The sequence below is a fragment of the Anser anser genome (genome assembly GCF_964211835.1).
Source record: "Anser anser genome assembly, chromosome: 8".
Classification (NCBI taxonomy): Eukaryota; Metazoa; Chordata; class Aves; order Anseriformes; family Anatidae; genus Anser; species Anser anser.
The window spans coordinates 2034205-2061646 of record NC_139728.1 but is presented as its reverse complement, the minus strand read 5'-3'; the positions used below and the strand labels follow the sequence as shown (position 1 = coordinate 2061646).

Sequence of the window (27442 nt, the reverse complement as noted above, 5' to 3'; positions counted from 1 at the left end):
CATTGGAGTCAGTGATGGATGAGATTTAAGGACTTTACATGCAAGGTCCTAATGGATCTTACAACATTCTCTCTGCCATCTAGAAGTTCACACCATCACAGTCAGGATAATGGACTTGCACAAATCATCAGCATGACCTGTAATGTTAACACTAGTAATTCTGTGTAAGAAAACCTTCATGCATATGTAAAATCAGGATTCTGACTGAGAATAGTTGTGTTTTTATTAAAACCCATGACTGTGAAAGTCCTTACCCTGTTCTTAGTGAGGCAGAACTGCCACCATTATAGTAATTAAGGATGGACTGAAGATTGCATGGTGTGGTCCATTTTCTGTAGCACTAACAGGCAAGATCAGCTAATGTGCTATATTAAGTAGGAACCTTCCTTCTGAAGTTCTCAGGAGAAATTCTGTAACAGGTTTATTTTTGACATCTTTCTGACTGGCATTAGTATTCTTTAGATATACATACATACATGAATACCCTCACACATACATGCTTCCCAAGGACTGTTTGCACAGTTAAGAAAAGCATGTTTATCACCCTAAAGTAGTTGTATTTTCATCTTTTGCATTATTCAAATAATCTGAAAAACTGATTAAATTCTAGAATTGCAAATATTTCTTTTGTTAATGTGGCAAGTATATCATGGTTTAAAGCATTCTGAGGACCCAAATGCAGTTCTCCACCAGGCATATCTTTTCAGATCTTTATGCAAGTGACTTAGTAAAGGCTAGGCACCAAAAAAAAGGTAAGTTTGAGGAGGTGCACCTCAGTATTTCTGGCTCGCCTTTATCTGTTTGTTAAACAGGTATAATAGTACTTCCCTACTTCAGAGAGGTGTTTTAGATACAGTATAAAGAGTGTGCGATAACAGGATAATGTAAAAATGAGGACCCTGCAAGGGCACTTAAAGACAGGTAATAGTAAAAATTGCCACAGTTTCCAACATCTACAGCCAGATATTTCTGTGGTAATCTCCTCCTCATTTTGTTTGTTACCACAAAAAACAAGGAGAGGTTACCTACTGTCTTCATAGCATTTTCACACTCCTCCTTAAACATGCAGGATGTATCTGCCCTAGGGATGATAGGATGTGGGATTCAACTCATTACCAATGCCAAATGCAATCAGAAGACAACTTGCTGCTTTAATTTCTGAGGACTTATTCTTATAGGTATGGTTGTAGTTAAGGTTATCATGTGATCAGGTGAATAGTTGTTTTTCCTCTCGTCTATCTACCCATTGGCAATGAGTAGTTAGGATTAAAAGCTCCATCTAGCCCAAGGCTATAATGAATATTCAGGAAAAATGATTCTGTACGGCTGCTTGGGGAAGTAAAAAGACAAGCCCTGTTACATTAAAATCTCCTGTGGCTTTGGAATAAACAAGCAATATTTGATTAAGAACAGGAAGACAGAAGACACACTGATGTACATCTCATACCAAAAGAGACTTTATATGGTATTAAATTACCAACAGATTCCTGTGGATGCAAGGCATGAATCAATAATTTCACTAAGCTTTCATTTAGATGGTGTTTAAAAAAAAAAAAAAAAGGAAAGAAAGAAAAAGAAAAGAAAAAAAGTACAGCAAGTGAAGGGCATTGTCAATGGATGTTGAAGTCCATTGAAGCATTTGTTCATTCTCCTGCACTGACACACTCAACAAAATTATGCTACAGACTCTGTAACAATTGCACTGTATCATCATTAATAACAGAAGCTACAAACCTATTATGTGTAATAGAAGAAGATAATTTATAGCAACATGGTAGACTTTGAACTAAAAGCATTAAAATTCTGTACCAAATTAAGCAGAGTACTAATTTTAGGTGGTTCATATTATTGACTTTGCAAATGTAAATGCCCATTTAGAAGTGAACTTTCTTTCTGATCACTTCAGCCTTTCTCAAAAGCTGTCTTCTTGTGCAAACTCTACAAATTATTCTCTGTCCAAAGGTAAACTTCTAAGGACTAGTTAAATTGTCTTAGATATGATGGAAATTGGGCTAATATGAATTAGCGATCTCCCAATGAGTTATTATTTGATGTGGATTAAAATAAGTGTATTTTAAAGTGCTAATGTGAGTTGGAGTAAGAATTTTTATGGCAGCACTGTAAGCACTACGAAGTCAGTATAATGAGTTATGTAGTGCCAACATCCTGAACATTATTATGAAGATTTCTAAGGAGAAGAATTAACATAAAGAATATACAATCCATATCTACTAGAGAGTCTCATTTCTGCATTGGGCCTCAAGGAAATTCAAAACAGAAATTAAAGTCAAAGACACAACTACTTTCATACTGCCGGTGCAACATTCATACATATTTCATGGAAGCACATGGGCAGGGAGATCACCATTTTTATTGGAATGGCACAGCTAAGTCTCAGGATTTTACTATTCATGTAAAGCACTCTGTCTTTCTAGGGATACAGCCTGTGTTCCTTATGTTTGCATTTAATCGTTGATATAAAATGACAAAAATGGCAAGGAAACATTTCTTGTATGTTCACTAAGCTGCAAAGAACCTTGGTGACCACTGGATTGTTTTAATCTAAACTTCATTTAGGATCATCCCATTTTCATAACAATGCAGCTTCCCAAATTTTTACAATAGCCAAACAGGAGAAAATTATTCTTATATGACAGATTTAATTATCTGAGAGAGTGATAAAGATTTAGTAAATGTAAATAATTGCTGCACTACCAATTAGCCTACCCACAGGTTATCCTTGTACCAAATCTCGTAACAGTTCATTTTTTGAAACAGATCACGCACCATGTTCTACATACATCAGTACTGCAAATTTTAAGATATTTGTTGAATAGCATTACTAGTAGACAATCCGAAAAAAGAAAAAGAAAAAACCCACCAACCCACACCCTAAGAGTTATATTGAACAAAAGCCATGATATGTGCCAGAATCAGAATGTTAGTACCACTAAGCTGTTTTCAGTGGAAAGGATTGCTGATTACTGTCTAGGTGATATGTGTTCCATAAGGGAAATAAATGCCTAGAAATCATGAAAAGCCAGCATTTGAAGATTTCTATTCTGAGCTCTAAGTGAGGAGGTTTTGATCTTTCATTTACATTTTGGACATTCCAAGTTATTCTGTGAAGTCAGAGGAAAGTCCAGAAATGCAGAATTGCATTCGGATAGCCCTGCAACCTGACTCATCCTTCTTATTCTATCAAGGCATGGTCAGCCAATACTTTAGGATTGTGTTAGTTTATATGATAGCAGTTATTTTCAACATATCTTACATAGAGTGAGTCATTAAAAACAAAAAGTAATTTTTAAAATAAATTGGTAAAGACACTCTCTGTCATCCAAAATGATATTTTTCCCACTCTGGGAAGGGAACATTTTGTGATATCTTTGTCTTTTGAAAAAAGCAAATTTTCCTTTCTTCATGAACTAACCTTTCTGTAATGGATTTGTGGTTACTTGATGTGTCTTAAATAAGCTAGCTAATGAGATGAGGTTTGGTCCTGATGTGTAATTTCACAAAATCACAGTACAACCACTTATAACAAAGTTTTCTATTGCCTTGATATACCTTTTGTTCATATTACTTTTAATTATGTTCTATATTTATCTGACCTATTTGAACAGGATCCAGAGCTGGTACGGAACATCTGTCGCTGGGTTAGACAAGCTGTTCAGATTCCTTTCTTTGCCAAGCTGACCCCAAATGTCACTGATATTGTTAATATTGCGATGGCTGCGCAGGAAGGTAACTGACTCCAGTGCACAAGCTGTACAGATTTACTCATTTGCTGGATGTTGGGGACATAGGACAGCTGCAGAAATAATAACTAATAACAAGTAACAACGGAAACAAATACGAATGCAGTTTATTTGATGTGGTTAAAATAAGTGCAGTGATCAAAGATCTCCTAATTTTGTCCATGCTTTATTCTAGAATATAACAGTGTATAAAGAGAACCATATTGGATTAACATTAACATTAAATCATATGTCTTTGCTCATCATGTGTCATGTATCATGTGTCTTTGCTCACTCTAATTTCTATCATATTTAGATGTTTACCATACCACTGTATCTTCCCCTATTCCTTTGTTTGATAGTAAAAATGATGTGTGTGTCCTGAGAAATCAGAAATACACCATTTGAGGGTGTGTGTGTGTATATATATATATATATATATATAACTTTTCCTTAGAGCTTAAAAAACAGGGTGGTTGGAAATGAATTTGAAAGTATGTGTATTAAAAATGTGGTCTTTTTTTTTTTTTTTTTCTGTTGCACTATTTCATGCTCACAGTAAGAAGCAATAATTATGGGCTGGCTGGGTCAATGCAGAGTTGGTGTCATCAGCTTGGAGGAGGTTACCCCTCTGGTGGGGCACCTCTCAGTGTTGAACAGCCACTATAGTAGATTCTGTCCCACACAGCTGAATCTGTGGCAGAGATCTATCTGCCTGTCTGCTGGTCTGTGTTTCCCAGGTGCTGTTTACAGCTCTTTCAACTGATGCAGCCTGTCTTGAAGCCAGCATAAAATTTATCAGCCCAGGACTGGTTTTAAGGACCCTTCCGCACATCCTCTTACAGTTTGTTGCTTTCTGTCTTCAGCTGTTTATTTGAATTTCTAGTTATTTCACAGTTTCACAGTTTTTCTGTTGTATTTTTTCCTCTCTTGTTCTTATATGCATTATTTAACAAAAAGTGACTGACCTTTTCTTTCACAGGTGGCGCAGATGGTGTTACAGCCACCAATACAGTGTCAGGACTGATGGGACTGAAAGCAGACGGCACACCTTGGCCAGCAGTTGGTGTAGGACTGAGGACCACATATGGTGGTGTGTCAGGTAGGTGTTGCCCTTTTTGATGCATACGACTTCCTTGGAGGATTTCAAAACATCAGGAGGTCCTTGTAGTGGGCTAGAATATCATGTCTGCAGTCGCACCGAGTCCTTAAAGCTCACTGCTGGTCAATGTTCCTAATAGTCATGACAGATGGAACAGATTAAGTGTGAAGGCTCTCGTGTTGCCCTTTCCTTAATGGTAAAACGCTGCATCAGAATACTGTGATAGGGTCACTAGAGAGGGAAGGAAATCTCTTCTCTCATGACCTCTGCTTTTCCTCAAATTTTTCATTCTGTCACAATTGTCAGGCCCCACGTTAGACAGAGGCTAATGAAAGGGCATCGTAGGGGGAAATATCAACAATCCAAATGCAGTGTATGTTTCATAGCCCGAACTCCAGCTATCCTGCTGCCTTCTCACTGAATGCCCCTCTTCAAAGTAGATTATTTCATCCTCTTCCCACTGTGGTAAAAATAATAGATTGCGTTAGGTAAATATATGCTTATTTTTGTATTCTATTCCTTGTGATATATAAGAATATCATGTTTATACCATATTTCCAAGTTCTGCTTCACAGTTTAATTTTAAAACCAGCAGCAAAACTTTTACACTCCAGTTCAGTGCCTGTGCACACTAATGAATTAATCTATTGACTCTGTGCACTCTGTTGCTGTGACAACATGAACTTGGCCCTGCAAAGACAATACTGTGAGCTTCTTGACTTTACTGGTATGGAGATTAGTCTCCTTGGTGATAGAGGTAGCAGTAAATATACATAACAGAAGTAATAGCATCCTCCTGATTGAGTCAAACACTATTTTATCAGACCCACCTCCCAACTCACCCCAAAATTGTAATCAGAGAAGACCAGACAGGAAAAAAAAATGCTTCATTTTATGTGACTAGTGTTATCCTTAGAGAACCATAAGAAATGTAGCAAAAGATACCATTTAAACAAACTTTAATTCAAACAAGTATATTCAGTGGAAAATTGCCTTATTGCCTTAGATAACTGCATGGAATTTGGAATTTTTTAGAGAACACTAAAAGGCAAAGAAGAGAGAATCAGAAAAATTGTTATGCCTATTGCATAATGATTATTTCACAGTGACGGTCCAATAAGATGTTATAATTTTAATATTATGCAAAATGGGAGGAAGAGGGGAACAAGAAGAGAACAGTTACAGCCCATTTCAATTTCTCTAGCCAGCCATGTTGACAGGAAAAGAATAAAGGAGGTCACAGTGGGTGCTGTGCATTAAAAATTAATAAAAGAACTATTGCAGTAGTATTTTATATAAGTAACACCATTCACATTTTCTCATTTAAGTTGCAATTTCTGAATAATCCTTCCTACCATAAGTCTGTCTAATAAAATCTATAAAATGACTGCATTATGAAAAGTGTGTCTCATGTCACAAATTTAAAACATGCATGTAGTGTAAATTACAGTAGCACCTGGATGCTCAGCACTATGGAGAGATCTACCACCATTTTCATGGTTTATAATTCTGTTATAAATGAAACCCAAGGAAAAGTTCTCAATTTCTTATATTAATATATATGTGTGTGTGCATGTGTAAGTATTTTTCTTCCTGAAGTTTTACATGTATCAAAGGAAATAGAAGATGTCATTTTGGGATGCACCATTACCTGTGACGCAAATCTGGTTATTTAAAAAATATGAAAACCACTGAAAGCGCTGTCAATTTATTATGTTTTGAAAGAGTATATTGTTGCAGACAAATAAATAAAGGTTTCTTGCTGGTAATTGACATCAGTAGGTCCCAATCCTACAACACACTGCGGAAAAGAAAGCCACAGAGCCAATAAAGTCAATACATGCTGCACACACATTGCAATACTTTCTGCTTGGTGACCAGGGTGTAACAGTATACAAATTTACCAAAGCAGGAAAGCAATTTTAAATCAAGAGAGCTAGCATGCTTATGAGAAGGCAAAAATAGGGGGAGCGTTGGCCTTGTCAGATCAAGGGGTAGGTGTATGTAGGCCTGAACTCTGTCCCTGGCAGTGCTGGGCCCAGCCAGTGGCCTGCAGCCAGATGCTTGACTTTTCCCTGTGCTGTTTTCCCTGCCTGCTGAATGGCAGGAACACCACTTACATGCCTACAGGCTTCCCGGGGAGTGCCTTGTGCTCCTCACGTGGAAATCACTTTTCTGTTTTCATCTGCTTAAACTTTTTGTTCTATTTTGTTCTATTGTATTATCTGATATAGTCAATGAGTTTTTGTTGGTTTTTTTTCAAATAATTTCTCTCAAGAGAGAATTCATTTTTACACAAAAGTCAGTGCTACTATAGAAACAATCTGTTTGGGCCATTTTCTGTGTCTTACCAAAGCGCAGCTGGTTTATAATGTTCTCCAGTGCACAGATCTAGAATAGATACAGGGGACAATCAAGCTGTATCTTCCTTTCTGTATTTATTCCAATTGCACAGATTTTCACTCTCTTCTGGACTAGAACTGTCTCTTATTTGGCAATAACCTACAGTACAGGAGGGGTAAGTGAGGGAGGTGCCTGTCCTCACAGGACCATGACACCGCTGGCGCCTGTGGTCTGGGCACAGGGCACAGCGGCCTCCATGTCAGGTAGGCTTCTGGGGTCTGGAAACCCACCTAGGCTTGCAGCTGCTGGTGGCCCTGAGGATCACCCAGCTTCTGAGGAATGGCTTGTAAGGGAGTATCTTTGGTGCCGGCTTGAACTGGATGTAAAAAAAATAAAAAATAAAAAAAGGCGGCAGCAACAGTTTATCTTGCATTTCCAAGTTCTCTTTACCATAACTTGTAGGAAACTCTCCAACCTCCAGTTTTGTTGCCAATGAGTACAGAGGTTGCTCTTCTTGAAAGGGTGTTTTTACTTTGAAGAATGAAAGCAGAAGCTGCTGTGCACAGGGCCCACCATCAGCAGCCAGGACACATTCCCCTTCATGTCCTAGAGAGGTGTGCCCTGTGCTGCATGCCCCACCTTCCAGCCATGGCCCCGAGGGCTGAGGGGGCCCTGTGCTGCAGTGTAGGGGCACAGCGTGTGGCAGAAAGATGGAGGTGACCCTCCTCAGCTCCAAATGTGAAAGTCAACGTTTTGCTCCCTGACATAAGGCAGCAGGCCGGCTCCGGCCTGCAAGCCAAAGGGCTCTGCTGAAAGCCTGGGGTGGGCTGCCAGCGGCAGGGCCTGGTTTGAGGAAAAAGCTCTGGTGGCCCCATGTGTGCCTGGGCTGGGCAGTGCTGTTAGGCATGCTGCGTGAGACGGATGTTTGTGGAAGCTGGGCCCTTAGAGGACAGCCATTCTTCACCACATTTTTAATTCACTACATTTTAAATTCACTACGGTCACACATCTCTTCATATAGTGCAGGTTATCTTCGGCAGGTGAGTGTAAGCTCACTCCAGTGAGTTTGATGAAGGTTGCTGTCGAAGAGCAAACAATGAAAGTCTGTTAATCCCCTTGCCTAGCAGCAGCCTGACATTTTGACTTGCAGTCTTCCCAACCTTCCACTGTTTAAAAATGGGCTCATACACGGCTATGAACTAAAGTTTTTCCATGTGCGCCTTCCACTTGGCCTCTCCCCTCCTCATCTGCTGCGGGTGAAGCAGCTATATGCAGAAAGATTGTTATTTGTCTTTCTAGCTGAGCATGCCACTGGAAAGGGATTTGCTTTTTAATTCCTTTTAAATTAGTAAGTGGGAGCTAGTTTACTATGGTTTTTCCAACATTAATAAAAACAAAAAAAGTTATTAACTTAATTGCCAGCTTCTGAGATGTCTTTGAGAAAAGACTTTTTTTTTTTTTAAACATCTGAAATATTTTTAAAGTCTTTCAAAGAAGGAGAGACTTAATGAGATTACTTAAAAACCCCATTTAGCTTTGAGTTGTCACAGTCAATGTTTGCTTCCCATCCAGTGCTCAGGAAGTGACCTTCCTGTTCTGATATAATTCGATCAGCTGAAAATTGCTAAGCTGTGAGAAGCACGGCTGTTTCCTTCATCCTACCCTACTGTTTGTTGGCTAGTTTTGACAGGGAAAATTCCAGTATCCCAGGTGAGCGTTTGGCCACTGGACTGTAGAATTAGTCACTCTCCCTCCTCCACTTCCCTGCAAATATTGAATTATTAATACAAAGTGAAACAGCTCTCACAGGATACACACGAGCAGGAGCAGAACCTGCTGACCTGCACACATGCCTGATTTGGGAGATCCACATTTAAATCCCTGGTGTGAGCCAGGGAATCCCACCTGGGTCCCCTGGACTCCAGGTTAATCCTCTGACTATTGAACAGGATAAAATCTTCTGTGTTTTTCCTTACCTTCTACCTCTCTCCTGGTGTCAGAAAATCTTTGCAGGGAAAAAAAATCACAGTCATTTTGACTAATCGGTGTTTTTTAAAGAAAATTCTTTTCTAATTGGCACCATAGAGCCTTGGCTGAGCCCAAGGGCTACAGTAGCCCTACTCATTTCTGTGGCCACATCACGTGAGAGGACATCATGGTTAGAGGAGCCCAATGTTCATCCATTTTTTATAGGTTTGCAGGAACTGCCTCTTATTCAAAAGGTGGAAATGTCTCGTTGAAGCCCCCTTATTTAAGGAAATAAGCCCTTCTGATGAAAGAAATACACTGCAATTAAGCTTTGGCTCTCCAAACTATGTAACTATTGTATATGTTTGCAGAATTAGAGACATAGTTTAATTTCTATTAAGGAGCTTTTAGAATTGACCCAGCAGCACTTCAGGTTTGAGAATATAGAATATGTCAGATTCTACCCCGAGTTCTTCTTGTACGCATGCAATACAGAGTATTTGTTTCTTGAAAAGGAGGTAATGCTGTTATTTATCCTCACAATGAATAATGTTCTCTGTCTCTGAAAGAGATGTTTTCATCCATATAAATATAAATGATTTTGTAAATGTGTATTTTGTAGGTACTAGAATAAGATGCCAGGTTTCCCAGAGTTGTTAATATACTGTCAGCAGCTACATGCTTCCCTAAGAGTTGTTTCCTTTGAACGTATTTTAAAATTATAAAAAAAAAAAAAAAAAGTTTGTTTCGTAAGTGTTGATACTGTTCTTCCATATTCCAGATGTGTTTTATAAAACACATCACACTGCAGCACTATAGGATATCTATTACAAGCAGAATAGAGCAGAGCTTCTGTTTGAATTTCCATGGCTTTTTGTTCTTCTTTGTCATATGTTTGTTTCATTGGTTTTGTCTGGAAGCCAGATCCTTAGGGGATAAATTTATAAAACCATACACTGGACTTAGCAAAAAACTTAGGTTAAAAGCAAATCACTCTACTGTGCACTCACTATGTATCCTTTTAATGCTTTGTTGCTAAAATTTTACATTATTTTACACTAATAGCTCAAGCACCTCATGCCTATGTGCTGTTACTGCTTTGTCCAGTTGTTCCGTTCTGTAATATTTTGACATTATTTGCATAAGTATGTGGTATAGCATATTAGTATGTGCATGTTTGGATGTTTTCCAGAACAAGAGAAATTCAAAAAGTTGTGTTCTATCTTCACAGCTGACCACAAGAGATGTCAAAAGGAATATATCTAGATAGCAGATTCGGTCATTAAATGTGGAAATGTATAATTGTTGGGAATCAGCAGAGGCAGTTCATATTAGTTACTTTTGAAGTAAGTTAGTGGAGCTGTCTCTTTTTTACAAAAACAAAAAAAAAAACAGCCAGACAGCAATTGTGATTTTTAAGGGAACACTTTGCAGCTGTTATTTCATTAAATTAAAATGTATACATTATATGAATATTTGTCATTATTAATAGGGGTGCATATTCTAATCTGAAATGTATGAATTATATTGAAAGAGGAAAATTTGAACTTATATAAGAGCTGCCTTTTAATTTTAATTTTATGACACATCATTAAAAGAAAAATGAAAAAAAGGGCATTTGCTTTCATAATCACAGTTCTCTCAGTGACTCTTCAGTGTTAATTTTGGTCAATAGAAATGAATGAAAAGCTGCCCGTCATTGGAAATAAAACAAAATGTATATATGCATATGCATTCCTGTTTAGTGTAAATATTTACTGAGAGTTAAAGACTATTTACATTAACATATATTTATAAAACAGTGTGGATAGGAGTAAAAAACAAATATATGCCATAGTACAATTTTAATTTTGGTTTATTATTTCTGTTAAATGTAGCTCAGCCATTAAAAGCCCTTATTTGCATATATTATGTCAGGATTCACAAAGAGTCCTCTGTTTTCTGTGGTGTCCTTGCAGCAGTCTGATTTCTCTTAGTGTTCTGCCGTCACTGGTCTGTGCAGAAGAGATCAGAGCCCTAATAATAGATTTTTGACAGGGAGCTCGCTTGCTACCTGCCCTACACAAATCCTCACTGTTCATGTTTGCTTCATGGCAACAAAGCAGACAGAAGGAAAATGCCAAGCGCTGAGTTTGAGGTACAGCCCTGCCATAGCTTGACATTTCAGCAGAATAGCAGTTTATGAGATGCATAATTTTTCATCTGGGACTCAGCTGCCATTTTCATAGAAGCTTGCAGCTCATCGACTGACTGGAGGTAGGGCAAAGGTTTACAGCATAGATCAAGGTCTACATCCTTCCCATAGCTATTTAAAAATAAGTATTATTCTCCAGATAAGGTCAGAGACTAAGCATATTTTCTCCATTTTTAGTATTTTTAGACATTTTCTTTCCACAAAGAAAACACTTTACACTTCTAGCACAGGTGCCATTTGTAGTTGATGAAAAATGATCATAATTGATTTAATTTGCCAAAAGATTAAATGAGTCCTGAAGAAGAACGAAGTATTGGTCTTCACGCACAGCTTTTGAACAAAGCTGTTTTCTCCTCTTACTTTGAAAAAAGCTCATTCCAAGCTTGAACTGAATGAAAAGTCTTTACTCTTGAAATGTAATTGGTTTGTGTTTTATTATTGTTATAGATTGCATTTAACTTTTCACTTTTGTGCACATGTACTTGGGAAACAAATGCAGTGTAGGTACATGTAAGTGAGTGTTTAATTTAGAATTACACATCTCTGTGAGCGTCAGTAACAGTTCACCATGTCACAGTCTCATATAGAACAATGGTACAGTACATTGGATTAATTAAAGAAGCCTTGCAGAGAACTGAATTCTCAGTATGTCAAGATTTCAATTTTATGTTAAATATTTTCTAAAGGCCAGACCCTTAAATCTCAGGGGTTGTACCAAGCAGTGAGCTGTGAATTTAACCATAGGCTAACTGCTAATGATAAGGAAAAGAGTCCAAGTTGAGGCAGCTGTAATACAGTCATTGGATTAGGCTATCAATCACTCGGTTCCCTGAGGAACAGGCAAAGACGACAAAACAGTGAAAAGGGAAATTAGGAAGGGAGGGCATGACTAGAATGAGATTCTTCACCAAATGTATCTGTTAGTTGGCTGAATCCCCCAAGCATCAGACAGAAATGTCCAGCATTGCTCTCAGACTAAAAGCCAAGTATTTGTTTCAAACTCCTAGAAAACCACCAAATCATCGTTAACTGTTTCTAGTCCGTATAGGGCTCTGAAATGCAACCAGGTGTATTTTGCAGTTTCAATAGCCTGTAATTTGATTAATCTTTAAACCACTGTTGTTGAGTACTCTGGATTTGCTTTTTACATCGTATTTCATATATAATATGTCCATTTAGAATTACTCATTTCCAAAAAGTGTCTTTTTTTTTTTTTGTATGAAATAATAATCTTTAGGCTATCAAGTCTTACTAATGTCAGATGATGATTCAGATAAAACCATAAATTCTATTCAGTCATAATATGGTATTAAAAAAAAAAAAAGACTGTGGCCTGGATTGTCCAAGCACGGGTGAAAGAATGTGTGGTTTTAATCTGCCTGCAGCTAGATAAATGGGAAATCAGTTCATATAATCATGCAGATTGACGTGGTTAAGTAAAGGGTGCTTGTGTAGTTAGCGACTTAGAGACATAGTCTGATTAACAAAGAATGGAAATGAATTGATGAAGAAAGAGAAAAGTGACAGCATTTTAAAGCAGGCTGATAGTACAGGGGCCTGTATTTAAACTTGTTTGCAGTAATGGGCAGAGATGAATGTACCATATGTACACTACAACCTGGTGAGGACTGTTAATATCAACAAGATTGAACCTGTTTACGTTGTCTTTTGTCAGCACTGGTTGATTGTCTTTCCGTGTCTGTCAGGTCTACGGGTGTATGTGTCTCTTTCTTTTATGATCACCTCTTTAAATTTTAAGCAAATGCTCACAAAAAAATCTCAGGATATTTTTGTGTCATATCTTTAGATTATTGTGTAGGAAGAAAAAAAAAAAGATATATTTCTATCATTAAAAACTTACTACAATTCATTTTGGAGGTCATTTAAGTAACACATGACCGTGGGCTAGAGCACAAGAAGATAATTTTAGGTGGCACTGTTCAAGTTGACCCGCAGTTTTGCAAAGCTTTGTTGCAGCGTTACATACAAGATGGATTCAAACTTGAATACAGATTATGAGACTTTAGTGAGCTTCAGTATAGGTGACAGAAGGAAAGAGCTGAGAAAGGAAATGGGTTCCAAATTTATGTGAATATACGTTGGTGTTACAAGTTCCCTGCTGTTGATTGAACCGGGCCCATAATTGTCTTTTCTGCTACTTTATACTCCGTATCCAAATCAGCAACAGGGTTGATATGGTTGAAAAATAAAGATTTTGCAATACGCTTAACATCAAAATATGAGCCAACAAATAAATAGAAAATGACTTCTTATTTAACATCTGTTAACATGAAGCTTCATGCTGTTCTTTCTTCTCTCCTGTGGGACAGCTGTGCTTGCAAGACAGGCCAACTGGCTGCTGGCCTCCACCCTCAGTCTCAGGATACCACCGCTCTCAGGGTACCCCAGCTTGTGTAGCTCAGTAGCTCTGGTAACCTCAGTGTCTGAGGCATCTCTGTCAGGATATTGGGACTCCCACTCTTCTTGCTATCTATAAAATGCAACTGCTGTTTTTTAGAAATGGAAGTGGCTTGAAGAGAAGGCTTCAGTTGCATGAAACTGCACTTGCTTAAGTTGCTTAGGTTAATCCAGTTGCAGGATACTTTGACAACCAGATACAAGGGATGGAGTGGGCGGGAGGTAAATATTTGGAACAACTAAACCCAGGGCTTTACTTTACATCCAGCAGTGTAAAAAGGACATACTTAAGCAGTTACTGCTGCTGTCCTGCTTCCGTATAGGAGGAACCTTTACTGGTTAGCCATGATTTGTAATGAACTTGCCATAGTGAACACATCTTTATTCACCTAAATTCTTCTAACATTCTGTATTTTAGTATCCTACTTCAATGATTAATAAATCCTAATGCTAACTTCACATATAAAATACAGAACACAAAATATAGCAGATTTGTTTAACTGAGTAGATTCGAGGTTTGTATTTCACTGGGCATTGCTTCATCCCTTATGAGTTATTGCCAGAAGCATTTATAAAAGTATTTCACAACTATCAGAACTCTTTTTTTTAACCTTTAAAAAGAATGCAACTAATACATAGTAGTCAGCTAAAGGATTTGCATTTTAATGTGCCTTTTCGTGCAGATATATCGTTGTATGGAAGGAGCTATACAAACATGCTGCTCACAAACAGTAAATACAAACATACCGTACAAAATCTTTTAGGAAACCTGCTGTAGTAATCTGTTTTTCCAATTTATAAACAATTTGCAACATCTATGTTGCCAGGTAATTGCAAATGTCTTCCCTATTAACATGTAATGTATAACCATCTTAGTGCTAAGTCCTGTTCAGGTCCCAAAGGACACTCGTAGTGAGGGATTTAGCCACCATTATTTGGTTTAAATGAGAGCTGAGTGAGAACTGCTGAGTGCAGTGCCCCACTCTTTCAGAATGAGACGCACAAATCCACAGTGCAGCTGTGGCAGCTCTGCAGAGAGGGTGTTTTTAATGGCGTGAGGTCTGGCAGTGAAACGTGTGGTACTGTACCCGACTCAGCACAGAGGTAAGGCTGATGCTGTGGAGAACTTTGTTACCGGCAGCTCAAAAGAGGGAGAAAGCTGTGTTTTGTTTCACAAGCAGGCCTGCCGAGGAGTACGTGGTTAACTGTGTTATGGTTGTGTCTGGCCATTTGTATGTGTTTCATGGCCCTCCTGAGTGACGTACTGATTTTCAGAAGTATGTTTGATTACTCCAGTCCATTTTGGCTGGGCTGAGCTTATCTTACTCCCTGTCATTTATTGTTGTGCTTACACTGTTAATGCCATGTCAGCTGCCTGTGTATTGATTACACCAGCTTTGGCAGCATTTTCACTGATTTTTGGCTATATGCCCACTTGAGAGCTGTTTAGATTTTAAAAGGGAGTACTCAGAGAAATCTTCTCATTCTAGGCCCTGATAAACTCTGTTTATCAGGAGCACTTGCAGAGAAGGTGTTGCCAGACGAGGTATTTAAGAATCAGTTGCTTTTTCTTACAAATTAATGAGCTTCTTCAGAACTTACTGAAGATGGAGTTTGAAGAATTCGGACCTACAAATAGGAGCTAGAAGAAATATTTTGAAAATACCTGCTACGTGGTACCATCTAGGTTATTGGGCGAATTAAGAGATTGCTTACATCTTTGTTGTTCATAAAAACATATTAAAGGATCCATCTCTGGCAGTTATCCAGAGAGGAGGAAAACCCTGCTGGAGGCAGGGAAGTCATGGTGAATCTTGTTCTGTCCTGTCAAGAGGAATTTTAGCAAGGAGCTCCCTTGCTAAACGGGCTGGCATGGAGATTTCATTCCAACTCAGGCTTGCTATTTTGCAGCTCTGAGAACATCCCCAGTTTCTAGGTAAAGGCAGATAGTATGGGGTGATAAAAGTCTTCAAAAACAAAAGAAATTTGTCACTCTTACAATCTCTTTTCCAAACTTGCATGTCTCCAACATCCATTTCTATTTCTCTCTGTTTCTCATGAATAAGATTCACTTGGCTGAGCCAATGGTTTGTCGGGCAAAAGGAGGCATAGTGGCACAAAGAGTGTCACAGGAGAAAGTGATGTTTGTATGTTTGACATTAAAATATCTTCCAATCAGTTAACGTAAAGCATCTGGTGTTTTTCTGTATTTTAATAAACCCTAATAACAGCATTGCAATCCCTTAAAGCCATTTCTCATGTTCTTGTTATAGTAGGTATATGGCACACATTTTCTGGATTACAAAGCTGAAAACAAGTTTCAACAATTTAATCTCAGTGTTAGGAAAAGGATCACAGCAGCTGCTATAGTATTTTGTATTTAAGCTACTTTTTGTAAAGACTCATGACATGCTCCCTGGGAGCTAAATATTGACAAGCATGCTCTGGCAAGCAAGATCAAGCTTGGTGAGTTAACACAGCTCGAGTCTCTGCATTGACACTGTAACCCAAGTCTGAAAACTATTATCCTACTCCATTTATTTTGGCTTTATAGGTGCCTTTATAGGTGCTGTCCACTTAAATTAGTGATTTCCACTGTATTTTTAATACCGTAACTGTGAATTCATATTTGACTTAGGACTACAATACATGCAAGATTTCTCGTACGTCCGTGTTTGATGACATCTTCAGTAACATATTGAGAATAGAATCACAAAAGACAGCATAAAACCTTCATGACTTCAAACCTCCGAAACAGAAATAAACATTGAATGAAAAATAATTTAAAAATCACATTTATCTCTTACGCTGTGCAACAGACCATGTCCTAAAACTGTGAGTCTGCGAAAGCTGTTGATCAAAAGTGAAGCTTGGACATGTATTCATTATGGGATATAATTTAGGAGATTAATTTTTATTTGTATTATGTAACTAAAAAGAAAAATCCACTTGTTTTCTAATTGTAAGTGCAGTGTGTTTATAATGCTTCTAGTTTACTTTTTGAGTTTCTGAATAAAGAACTTAAGCCTATTTGGGCTTCTAGTAAATTTGGCACATAGACTAAATTGATTACCAGATGCATTGTGCAACATATGGCATTGTACAGTCTTTGTGTGCTTCATAGTATTTTCTTAAATTACCAGCATTTGTTTTGATTCCAAAAATGCACTTGTCTATGCTTTTTAGTGCTTTGGACTTAAATGCTGGCTTTTCAGTGTTGAGCAGATGTGTTAGAATTTCATGTGGAACATTTATGCTTTTGTGAGTTGTATTCTTTGAGCACTCCACACAGTATTATCTTAGTGATAGCTCACGCAAGTGGGATCACTTAGTTTTCATACGTACAATGATTGTTTAAAATAACCTTCAGAATTCCTAATAATTCTGTCACCAAGAAGAACAAGGAAGCAAGCCAGTTTTGCCCAAAGATATTGCTCCCAGAGTGAATGAATTTTCAGGTACATTTTATTTTAGATTAAAGAAAAAGAGGAAGGAAGGAGAACATAATTCTTTTATGGATGACAGCACTGGTCAACAACAGTCCTGTATGCTTCTGTGAGCAGACTTATTCCTGTGCTTGAGGTTGTGTTTTGAGCGTGCATAAAAATTCACGCATGAAAATGAACAGAATAAGGTGCTGAGGACCCGGACATTAGTGTGTAATTTACTTGCAAGAGCTGCGTGCTTTAGTCGATTTAGAGAGGTTATCTGTAAAATAAGATCCCCCAAATTACCAACAGTTTTAGTGAAAAGAGCAATATGATGACCCGGGACAAGGGATTTGTAACCAGGAGGACTGCCTGCTGCCTAATCTTTGCAGGTGAAATTATTCACTCCTCACACACACATTTCCTCTCCAGGACTCTTGAGATAAAAATGTTATACCTTTGTATAGTATTTGGATATTCTCTCCTAAAAGGCATTGCATATGTGCAAAATATTGCTGGTATGTTTTTAGTAGCAGCAATGTGTGTTCTAGGAGTATTTAAAATCAACAAACACACATTGGCCACTGGCTTTGTGTTAATTGGCCTTTACTTTGATCACTGAAGACCAGTGAATGCAGTTTAGAGTTGTGTTGCTATCGTTTTTCTTCAGTGGAAGCCGAGGGGATGAGTAAGTACATAATTTAAGTCCCTTACTCACCCTCTGAGCTGCCCTCATTGGATAACAATTAAAATGATCTGACAGAGCAACGCACTGAATTCCCTTGCATCCCCTTATGTTGCTCTGAATACATAAAATAAATGAGTGTTTAAGCCTATTAATGCTGTTATTTTTTTATTAATGCAGAAGGCAGAGTTAAGATACAGGTGTGTAATTTCATCTTGAAACCAGCACTGAGTTGTGTGGCTGATATAAAGGTAGGACTGATATAAACATGTTTTAATTACTAACCCTGGATAATATATCCAAAGCTAGTAAAGGCCTCCACAAATAAGGTTTGCATTTCCTTTATGCCACGGATAGTTTACACAGCACAGGCATGCTATTATTTCACTTTCCATTAAGATGTTAGCTCTTCAGCTCACTGTACACTCAGCTAGAGAAGTGGCATGAAACCTCCTGTAACTGTGAAGGTTATTAAAAAGAAGCAACAGAAGAAAAGCCCTGTCTTTACAACTGTCATCCATGCACCGCCAAGGTCTCAGCTAAAGCCAAGATATCGACTTGCTGTGGGGGTGGAGGGTCCTTTTCTTTTACAGATAACTAAGTATTGTCATGCAAATTTCATTACAGAAATACAGGTGGATAAGGAACTAAATATTTAGAAACTTATGTACCTAGTTATAAACCTGTAATTATAAGAAAGTGTTCTTGTGTAACGAGCACTTCACATCTGTCATACAGTGTTTTAATGTCTACAGTAGTTATTAGCTGAATATTTCCATTATTACCATTCTGTGAGCAACTGCCATTCTTGAAACTGATTGATGTTTAGGAATAAAGCACTGTTATTACATGTTGCCAACTTCTGAGGACCAATCTTATAACATACGGTGCCTTCAAAGGAGTGATGATACCTCCTTTTTCTGGAACTAATCACATCTGAAGAAAGTGAAAGAATGAAAACATTTTTTTCCTAGAGAACTTCCATTGCATTGTATTCTGCTGCAGAATGATTATAGTGTTTTATCTGCCAAAGGTGACATTGGACAAAGAAAACTTTACAGGAAGAGAGATGTTTGAATATAGGCAACTAGTGCTGTGGAGTGGCTTGACTTGAGGCAGTGACTTTATTTGTGTGTTGATGAAACTGTAGTCTCGGTCTTTCATTTACTGGGTGCAAAACAGTCTTCTGACAGGGTGTACTGGTTGCGAAGTCTTCACTAACGTTTTGTTAGTTCAGTTTGTAGGTTTGTGCTCTGTCCAGACCAGCACGCAGATCTGCAATTTCAGGGAGGAAAATAGACAAGAAAAAAATGAGACCCCCCCCGTGAAGTGTTTATCTTCTTAAGGCCACACTGTCTTGCTAGAGCCTAATCATGCTTTGTGTGTTTTTCAAAGGAGGAAAGCTGTAAGGAGACATTGCAGGCAAGTTAGCTGTAAATACTGCTTGGAGGGGACTGGTAGTTTGTGGAATCTTTTTGCATGTTGCTTAATTATTTAAATTTCTTCACCCTCATCCTGCTCTATCCCTTACTGAAACTGATCTATAAAGGAAGAATGCCCTCCGGCTCCAGCGGGAGCTACCAGGGAATATTATTTTCTAGTGCTTTCCTCACTAAATAAGGCAGAGAAAGAAAGTCATGCTAGTTTAATGCTGCCATACAATGTAATGTCCAAGCTCAGCTTGTAGGAGCAGGTTCACATGTTAATCTAATCTAAACGCATTAACACATAGCTCCCAATGACTATATTTGTGCTGTAGAGATTACCTAAATTTGGAAAGCTTCTGCTCCAAAGATCCTTCAGGTACTGTATTAAAATAAATAAGGCAAGTCTTGGGACCTGAAGAATCCTCCCAAGAAACTATTTTCACAAGGATAAGGAGGGAACACAGCTGTTCTCTCCTAACTCATAATTTGATCACCAAATTACAGTTGCTTCTGCAAAAATCATGCCCCTTTCAGCCTTCAGCATGAACAGCTCCAGATTTCGCTGTTGTTCACCTGAATCCTTGTCTGGCCGGATAACTTTGAGTCAAACTCCAAAATTGCAAAGTGAAATTGTCAAAAGTCCCCATACGCATCTGCCTTTCCAAACGCTACCCTGATAGCAGCAGCTTGCTTTCCAACCCTCTCAACAAACTCTGGTATGGCTTTTTCTTTCTAAATCATGATGTAGCCCACCAGCTTACAGACACATGCAGATCCCCATGAACAGTCAAGGTAGGTAGTTTCCATTTATTGCTGGGAGAAAAAAAAGTGTCAGCTAACTTCCTACTCATCCTATGGCAAGCAGATGAGTAAGGCTGTGTGCTTCAACTACCTTAGCTATAGCTATCAGATCTCCTACTCTTGGTTGTGTGAGTCTTGAGAAACGGGAAGTGTTGAAATAAATGGCTATGATACACACAGTGTTGAAATAAACATTTATTTTAACACATTGTATGTGATGAGCCATTTATTTTAACACTTTTCACTTGAAGTGTTGAAATAACAGGTTTTATCAGGGGACGTGTCATCCACTGTTTTATGTATATGTGAATATGGAAATATATCTACTGAGTATGCGTGTATATATATACTCACACAGATTATATAGATATGTAATAATAAAATGGCAGATGTGTGTGTAGACACACTATTACACAGGGAAATACAGCATTTTCAGCTGAACTAAAGTCATTTGTTTCACAAAATTTTTATGTTCATGCTATCTTACGAGTTTTTTCATATTTTTAATATATAAATAGATAGAAATAGATACATACATAAAATTGTATATTACTAGAGGGTACCAACTGGATAAAATAGATAAACCTCAAAATGGGATAAGTCTGGTAATGAGTTATGTAAAGGCAAAAGGAAATACTTCATTTAAGCTTTCTGGTTACCTACTTTCTTTAATTTGCTGTTCTTTCTTAAGTTCTACTTCCCTTGCTGTAATGAACTTCCTAGACCAATGGGTATTAAACAGTATAAGGTATGCTTCAGCTTTTGTAAATAACCTGCAAAGTTGCTGTGCTGCATTTTCAGTAATGCTTTTATTTTTAAAAACACTGTGGGAGCCTCAACGCCCTGCTCAGCAGTCAGTCGCCACTCTGCCAGTGTGTCCTTACTCAGATGTACTAAATTGCCTTTGTATGGTCAGAATTATGTATGCACTGCAGTACCCACACAGACACTTGGACACACGCACGTCCTGCTTTCTGGTGCCAGGGTCATGTTGACCGTGGTAGTTGTTGTTGTTAAGGAGGTTAAAGCCAGCTCAAACAAAGGTAGCGCTGCCTCTGAGGCTGACAGGGGCAATGCTGCTTTTGAACAGATCTGTAAGCTTCTGGGTAAATAGCCACAAACCCTTCTACTGGACTTGTTAAACACATCTGCCTCTGCACTGGAATAAGAGGGCAGCGAGACTTAGGGTGTGCTGAAGTGAAACACTCACATCTTTCAGGGGAGAGGATTACCCAGCAGAATTTGTCAGGAACTTTTTTGTGTCCCTGTGATGGTTGCAACATTTTAGTCTGGTAACTGTGGACAGTATTTCTTAGATGGCCTGTCCCACTTTTATGCTGGTCTAATTCATGTGTCCTTTTCCTTGTGCTATGCTGGGAGCATACCTCAGTCATTAGCACTGCTTTTATCATTGTTATTGCTATACCAACCTGGAAAACATAAGGAGCAACTGATAAATTGCAACAGAACACATTTTGCTAGGCTTCATGCAGATCACCAAAAGTATTGATTTTAGTAGATCTGCAGCTTGCAGTGAAAGAATGGCTTTGTTAGAAAATGTTTAACTGGCTCTTGCAGCAATCGCAAAACAATTTCTATCTGTCCTCTTGATTTTTCCTACTGAAGTTCGATACGGTTGAAAATTCCCTCGGGTCTTCCTGAATAAATAATATCTACAGATAAGAAAAATTTACTTTTTTCCTTTCTCTTTCTCTGATTCTAACCTTTTTAATTGAGAGAAGTCTCCAGTGACTGCTAAACATTTATTGTGTAAGAACTGTGGTGATTTTATGAACATTCAGCTGAAAGAGCATAAATAATAGGGAGAAATTCAAAAATGGTAAAAATAAATTCTAAAAAGGATACTGTATTTCCTCTATGCTTATAAAAGTTCCATCATTTTTTGCATTTAGGTGCAATTTTTGTTAAAGGAAACATGATGCAAAATTATTACTGCCTTTTTTCCAGGTACACATTAGACTCAAACCCATGGGTATTCCAAATAGAATCAAATAAGAAGTAAGCTTTGAAATTTAAAAAAAAAAAAAAAGGATGGGGGGGAGGGGGAATGATTATCAGAGAAAATAGTAACACACCATCACTTTATCAGGGCATAAATGTCATACATAGTTGTGATATGCTAACAAAAATCAGTAGAATGCAGTCAGTCGATGTCGTTTCTTGAGTCTGAGTTGGTAGTAAGATAGAAATTATTTTAAATCTGCAGTCATTAACTTTATTCTAAAGTCACCTTTCAGAAATTATCAATAAAATGAAACATTAGGTAGCCGTTGCTTTGAAGATGTGGCTAACTGTTGTAGAGATGTGCCGTAAAATCAATAGTCTCTCAAATGCTCTGTTTGGTAAATGAATGCATATTTTAAAGTTTTGGTTGGAAATAGCCAGAGCCTGAGTAAATAGTGCATCGTTATTACTGATTTTGGCAAATGGCTATTAATGTTTAAGTAGTGATGGACTGAACAGGCCATGAAATGGATCGTGGCAGTGAAAGGAGTCTTCTCCAGGTCCTGAGCTGAGTCAGAAATATTGTGCTGTGCACCAGTAAACTTGTGGCGAGGTCCGTCGTGAACTTGCTGTTGGGGCACACCCTGTATTTTTTTAGTGCACTGAATGTTGTATGTCCCATTTGGGGACCTCATTGTGGATCATTTTTCTCTCTAAACATGTCTGTTCACTGGATTTTCTTCTGCATACAAATGCATTCACTGGCCATTTTGAAGGATGTGCTGCTACACTGTTCATTAAACTGCCGCGTTATCGGGTAATTGTTTAAACATAATGCCACAGCACTATCAAAAGGAAAGGTGAACTAATGGCATTTGCAAATGTCAGGGATTATCTTAACACTTTTATTATAGTTTATAAAAAGTAGGTTCAGGGCATTCCTTGACAATTATTTCCACAGAAATTGGTTATTTAAATAAATTGCTAATTATCTGGATATGACAGTATTGAAAACCCTGCTAATGAGTTATTTGATAAGTGTAGCTTATGGTGGCCACCTACAGGTGGGAGAGAGAAAGAACATATAGAATAATTGCAATCAGAAGAAATGCAACGCGAATGAATTGTTTATAACGTATGTTTCCCTGGACTGTTTACAAATGCAGATTTTATATATATATATATGTGTGTGTGTACTTTGATGACTAGTAGGAGGCAGCCAACACATTATGCAGGAAACGTCTTTAAAAAGAACTATGTTTTCTGTGTTTGTTTCCTAATACCCAAACTTTCTTATCTAGTTACTTTCTGCAGGATTGGATTGATCATCTGCAATGCTTGAACTTTCCCAGATCAATTCTCTCATGTAAAGTTTTTTCACCCAAGTCTGGTATTTCATGTTCGCTTGGCTTCTGTTGTCATTAGCTTTATTAATTTTAACAGTTACGGAGATAACAGTGTCAGCTTTCTTCAGAGAATGTAGTTACAGAGAGAAGGAGGATGATGAGTTGCTTATTTTTTTATTTTTTTTTTGGCAGCATAGAGTTTAACAGTAATTTATTAATCATAACGTTGATTTTCTAGTATTGGCTTATTTTTCTTTGTAATATTTAGGCTTTGTGGTTTAAATCTGATAATGAATTTATAAAGAACAACTGCAGTGTAATATAATATAATGCAAATAAAAATAAATTTTGCTTTGCAATGCACAGAATGGGGAGAATTATGACCCAACTTCATTTTTATTCCATTTAGTAACCATAGATACAAAAATTTGCTTTGATGTCATCTACTAACCAAAGGTGTGCTTTTCTTGTAAATCTGTCCATCTTGTAGATATAGAGTTTGATAAAGGCCATTCAGCCCCTTTCAGGATTCAGGCTCAGAGTTATCAGACTGCAGTCTGAATTGATTCAGTTCTGCTGGTTGTGGATCATCTTTACCTAGACCATTTAGAGATGCCGCAGGTACATTAAAGATTTTAAACTACTGCACTGGTATAAAACACTGCAAGTAAGAATGTAGCCCAGCAGTGAAGATTACTGAGAATGATCTTATTTTTCCTCTCCCCCCCCACCCCCCGCCCATATGTGGATCATTGGGATCAAGAAATTCTGAATTGGTTTTGCTCAGAACTTCCAAAGCTACAAAGTTGCCTGAAGTTAACTCCAGACTCCTCCTTGAAAAGGGCATTACATTTGGCTCTCAAGCCTCAGTCTGGTGAACGTTTTTGGTGCTTGGCAGAAATGGGTCCTACGGGGACTCCAAGTACTTACAAAGTCTTAATAAAATATATGCCTTCTGGCATTGGTAAAGGATTTTTACTTCCAAAGGAAAATTAAATGATGAAACAAATAAGCACGAAGAACATCTTTTAGCAGTTTGTCATCAGTCTGCTGTCCTCAGGGCAAAGGCAACTCAGCCTACCTGTACTAAACAGGGTGAAGTGTTTGAATGACCTATGTTCTGCTTCTCCTTCATGATGTATTCTGCCTGTTGGATTTCCTCTACTGCTGTCCTTCATAGTCACAAAAAATCTTTTATTAAAAACAAACAAACAAATACAAACAAAGGAGCAAAAACAGAAAACTAATGCACTTTGGTTTACAGCAAGAAAAAATATCAGGGATTTTTGCATCACGTAGTTATTTCATTGCTTTAATCTTTATGTAATTGTCTTTGTTCTGTAATGAGAGATTTGAAAGAGTAGTTTTCAACATATGGTAGCATATCATCTCCACCACGTATTTTTCTCTCTTTTATTTTCAGATCTCATTCCCCTGCTTGAGGTCTGGATAAATGTACTTTGTTTATTAAATCTCATTATTTTACAGCATGGTAAACGACATCCATGCCTAGTATCTGGTAGCAGCTGTACCACTACTATCAAGAGAGTACCCTATCAACAGTTTCCCCAGCTACGGGTGCTTAACTAGTGAAATTACAGGTACCAACATGTCAAAGTATGTGGTGGATGCTTGTTTTTTAGCATATGAGAACTCTTTCAAATACATGCTGGATTTGGATCTCAGCTTCTTAAATACCATTGGATTTATCAGACAACATTCTGCAAATTCCCAGTACTACTTACAGCTCCTTTAAAATTTGGCATTAAGTCTCCTTTATTTCAGCCTTTTAAAAACTCCTTCTCTACAAATCTCTGTAATGAAATTTATTACCTTCCTGTGGTACTCACATGAAAATGCAGGAAAATAGAGACACTAGGTCAAATTCATTGCCCATTTGGTTTGTTTGTTTCATGATAGCTTGGCTTCACTACAGTGTGTTTTTATTTATTTATTCTATTATCTGGAAGGTTTTCTCAACATTTCACTAGGCAGTGGGATCTGCTATCACAAGTAAATGACAATGTATTCCAGGCCAGCACTTTTTATTACAGAAGGGAAGGGTTCTGAACAGTTGACTGAGAAATGTCCAGGAGAATGGCTGCACGTTCTGATATGCTCTTTCTGTGTTCTGTTGTCTCAAATGCTAAAGAAAAAAATGCTGGGATGAATGGTGACACCTCAGTCAACCCTTTGATTGTCATTAGAGCCATTTATTTACTCTCATCAGAAGCACTCCTGAAATGTTTTTAAATTCATTTGGTTGAATTATAGATGAATGGAATACTTTCACAATTGTACCGATTTATAACTAATTTCCTAATCACCAAAAGTAAGTAATAACTCATGCTATGGATATCAAGTGCAGCTAGTACTAAAAAGCATGTGTTTCTTAATAAATGCTAAGCCTTGCTGCCATCTCTGCTAGGCTTCATCAAATCATATGCTTGATTTCTTTAGGCTGACTGAAGGCCTTTCTGATTACCTATTGTGCTGAAACCTTAAATAAACTGTCATTTGTTCCTTTTTCTTCACTGACCATTGTACGGAAACCTTCATTAAAGTGAGAAGGTGACTAATTTAATCAGACTGAAAAAAGGAACAATTATAATCTAGAGATATTTTTTATGTGGAACTTTTCTACGGGGTATCATTAAGATCAAGGGCCTATAAGACTTAAATACTGATTGAATGCAAACTCTCAGAGTTACATTGGGGTTAAAAGAATATAAAACTTCATGCCTTAAGGCAGATGTCAGTTTTTAACTCATGCAGATTGGGAAGAAATTTCCCTGTAGACACACAATTTCAGACCTACCAGCTTCTGCATTCTTTCACCTTTCTGAAAAATAACTACCTCATCACAGTGAGATTCTGGAGTAGCTGTGTCAGTGCCTGAAAGCAATATAACAAGTCTGATGCTTACCTGTAGCCTCAATTTCAAACACTGAATATTTGAAGAATTTTCCAAACAAGTGATTTTTGTTATTTTCAATGGTTTTGGCTGTTTAGTATATGTCTTAGTATGTATGGCCTCTGAAAGATTTTATAAATAAATCTGAGTAAACACCTGGGTTCCATTTTTTGTTGTTGTTTCAGGTCTTTCTCTAAGACTGGGCCATCAATTCTGTTGTAATATTTGCTCTTTGGATACTAGCAGCCAGCCTCTTTCAGAGAATCATTCTATTCCTTTCAAACTCATTACAATCGATCCAGCTCAAATGATGGTAAATAGTCATTACTGTCCAGTGGAAAGTTTCTGTTCAGCTCCAGCTTCTTTTTGTGTGATCTCTTTTGTTATGTTATTAGATTCTTTAAGGCATTTTTTTTGTGAGATTGATAATTTTTATGAACCAATGTCTAGTTACCCCCAAAATATACTGTTAGTGCACGTCGGGTTGGGCTGCCCATTTATGAAGATAGCAGTTTATACGCAGAAAACACCATACCCCTATGTAGCCTTTGTTAAACGAGCAAGAAGTATCTGTGTAAAACTTGTGAGCAGGCCTGGTCACTGACATGGACATCGGAGAATGTCTGATGTGTCCTGATAGCAGGCCAGCTCTTGAAGAAGGAAGAGGTATTGTATTAAGTATATATTGAGAAGGTGTCTATCCTAAACGAGCAGAAGATACCATTGCTCAAGAAGATAATTTTGTGCTGAATACATAGCAGGTGCCAATAGAGACTGCTTAGCTGCGCTTTTGAATGTCAATGTGTGTAATACTGATGAGCCCAGATGACCTGTGAATTCAGTGTTGTCTATCAGGGTTGCAGTGAAGGGCAGTGATGTGTTGTAAAAGGCAATGTGAGCTGAAAGCGGAGTATTTTTAATGGTTAAGACAAACAAAATTTCAGTTTTCTGCAATGGAAAAGTACCTTGACAAACTGTCTCCTTTACAAAGTGACAGTGCAACTGTCCTATTTATTTGACCCATCCATCTAGACTGCAGAGGTCTTAGCTGATGCAGAAGTAAGGCAGAGGCTGTTTCTAGAGGGCAGAATCCTGAGCTGACACTAAGTCC

The 27442-nt window shown here is 37.7% G+C and overlaps 1 protein-coding gene across 7 annotated transcripts in view; it reads left to right on the top strand.

Moving 5' to 3' along the window:
• Positions 1–27442, top strand: part of DPYD (dihydropyrimidine dehydrogenase) — a 355784-nt gene that overhangs the window by 262438 nt on the left and 65904 nt on the right. For all 7 annotated transcript variants that reach the window (XM_083846247.1, XM_083846246.1, XM_083846248.1 and 4 more), the window contains 2 exons: positions 3627–3747; positions 4723–4842. In XM_083846247.1, the coding sequence (XP_083702373.1) occupies positions 3627–3747; positions 4723–4842 (241 nt within the window). The remainder of the gene's footprint in view (positions 1–3626; positions 3748–4722; positions 4843–27442) is intronic.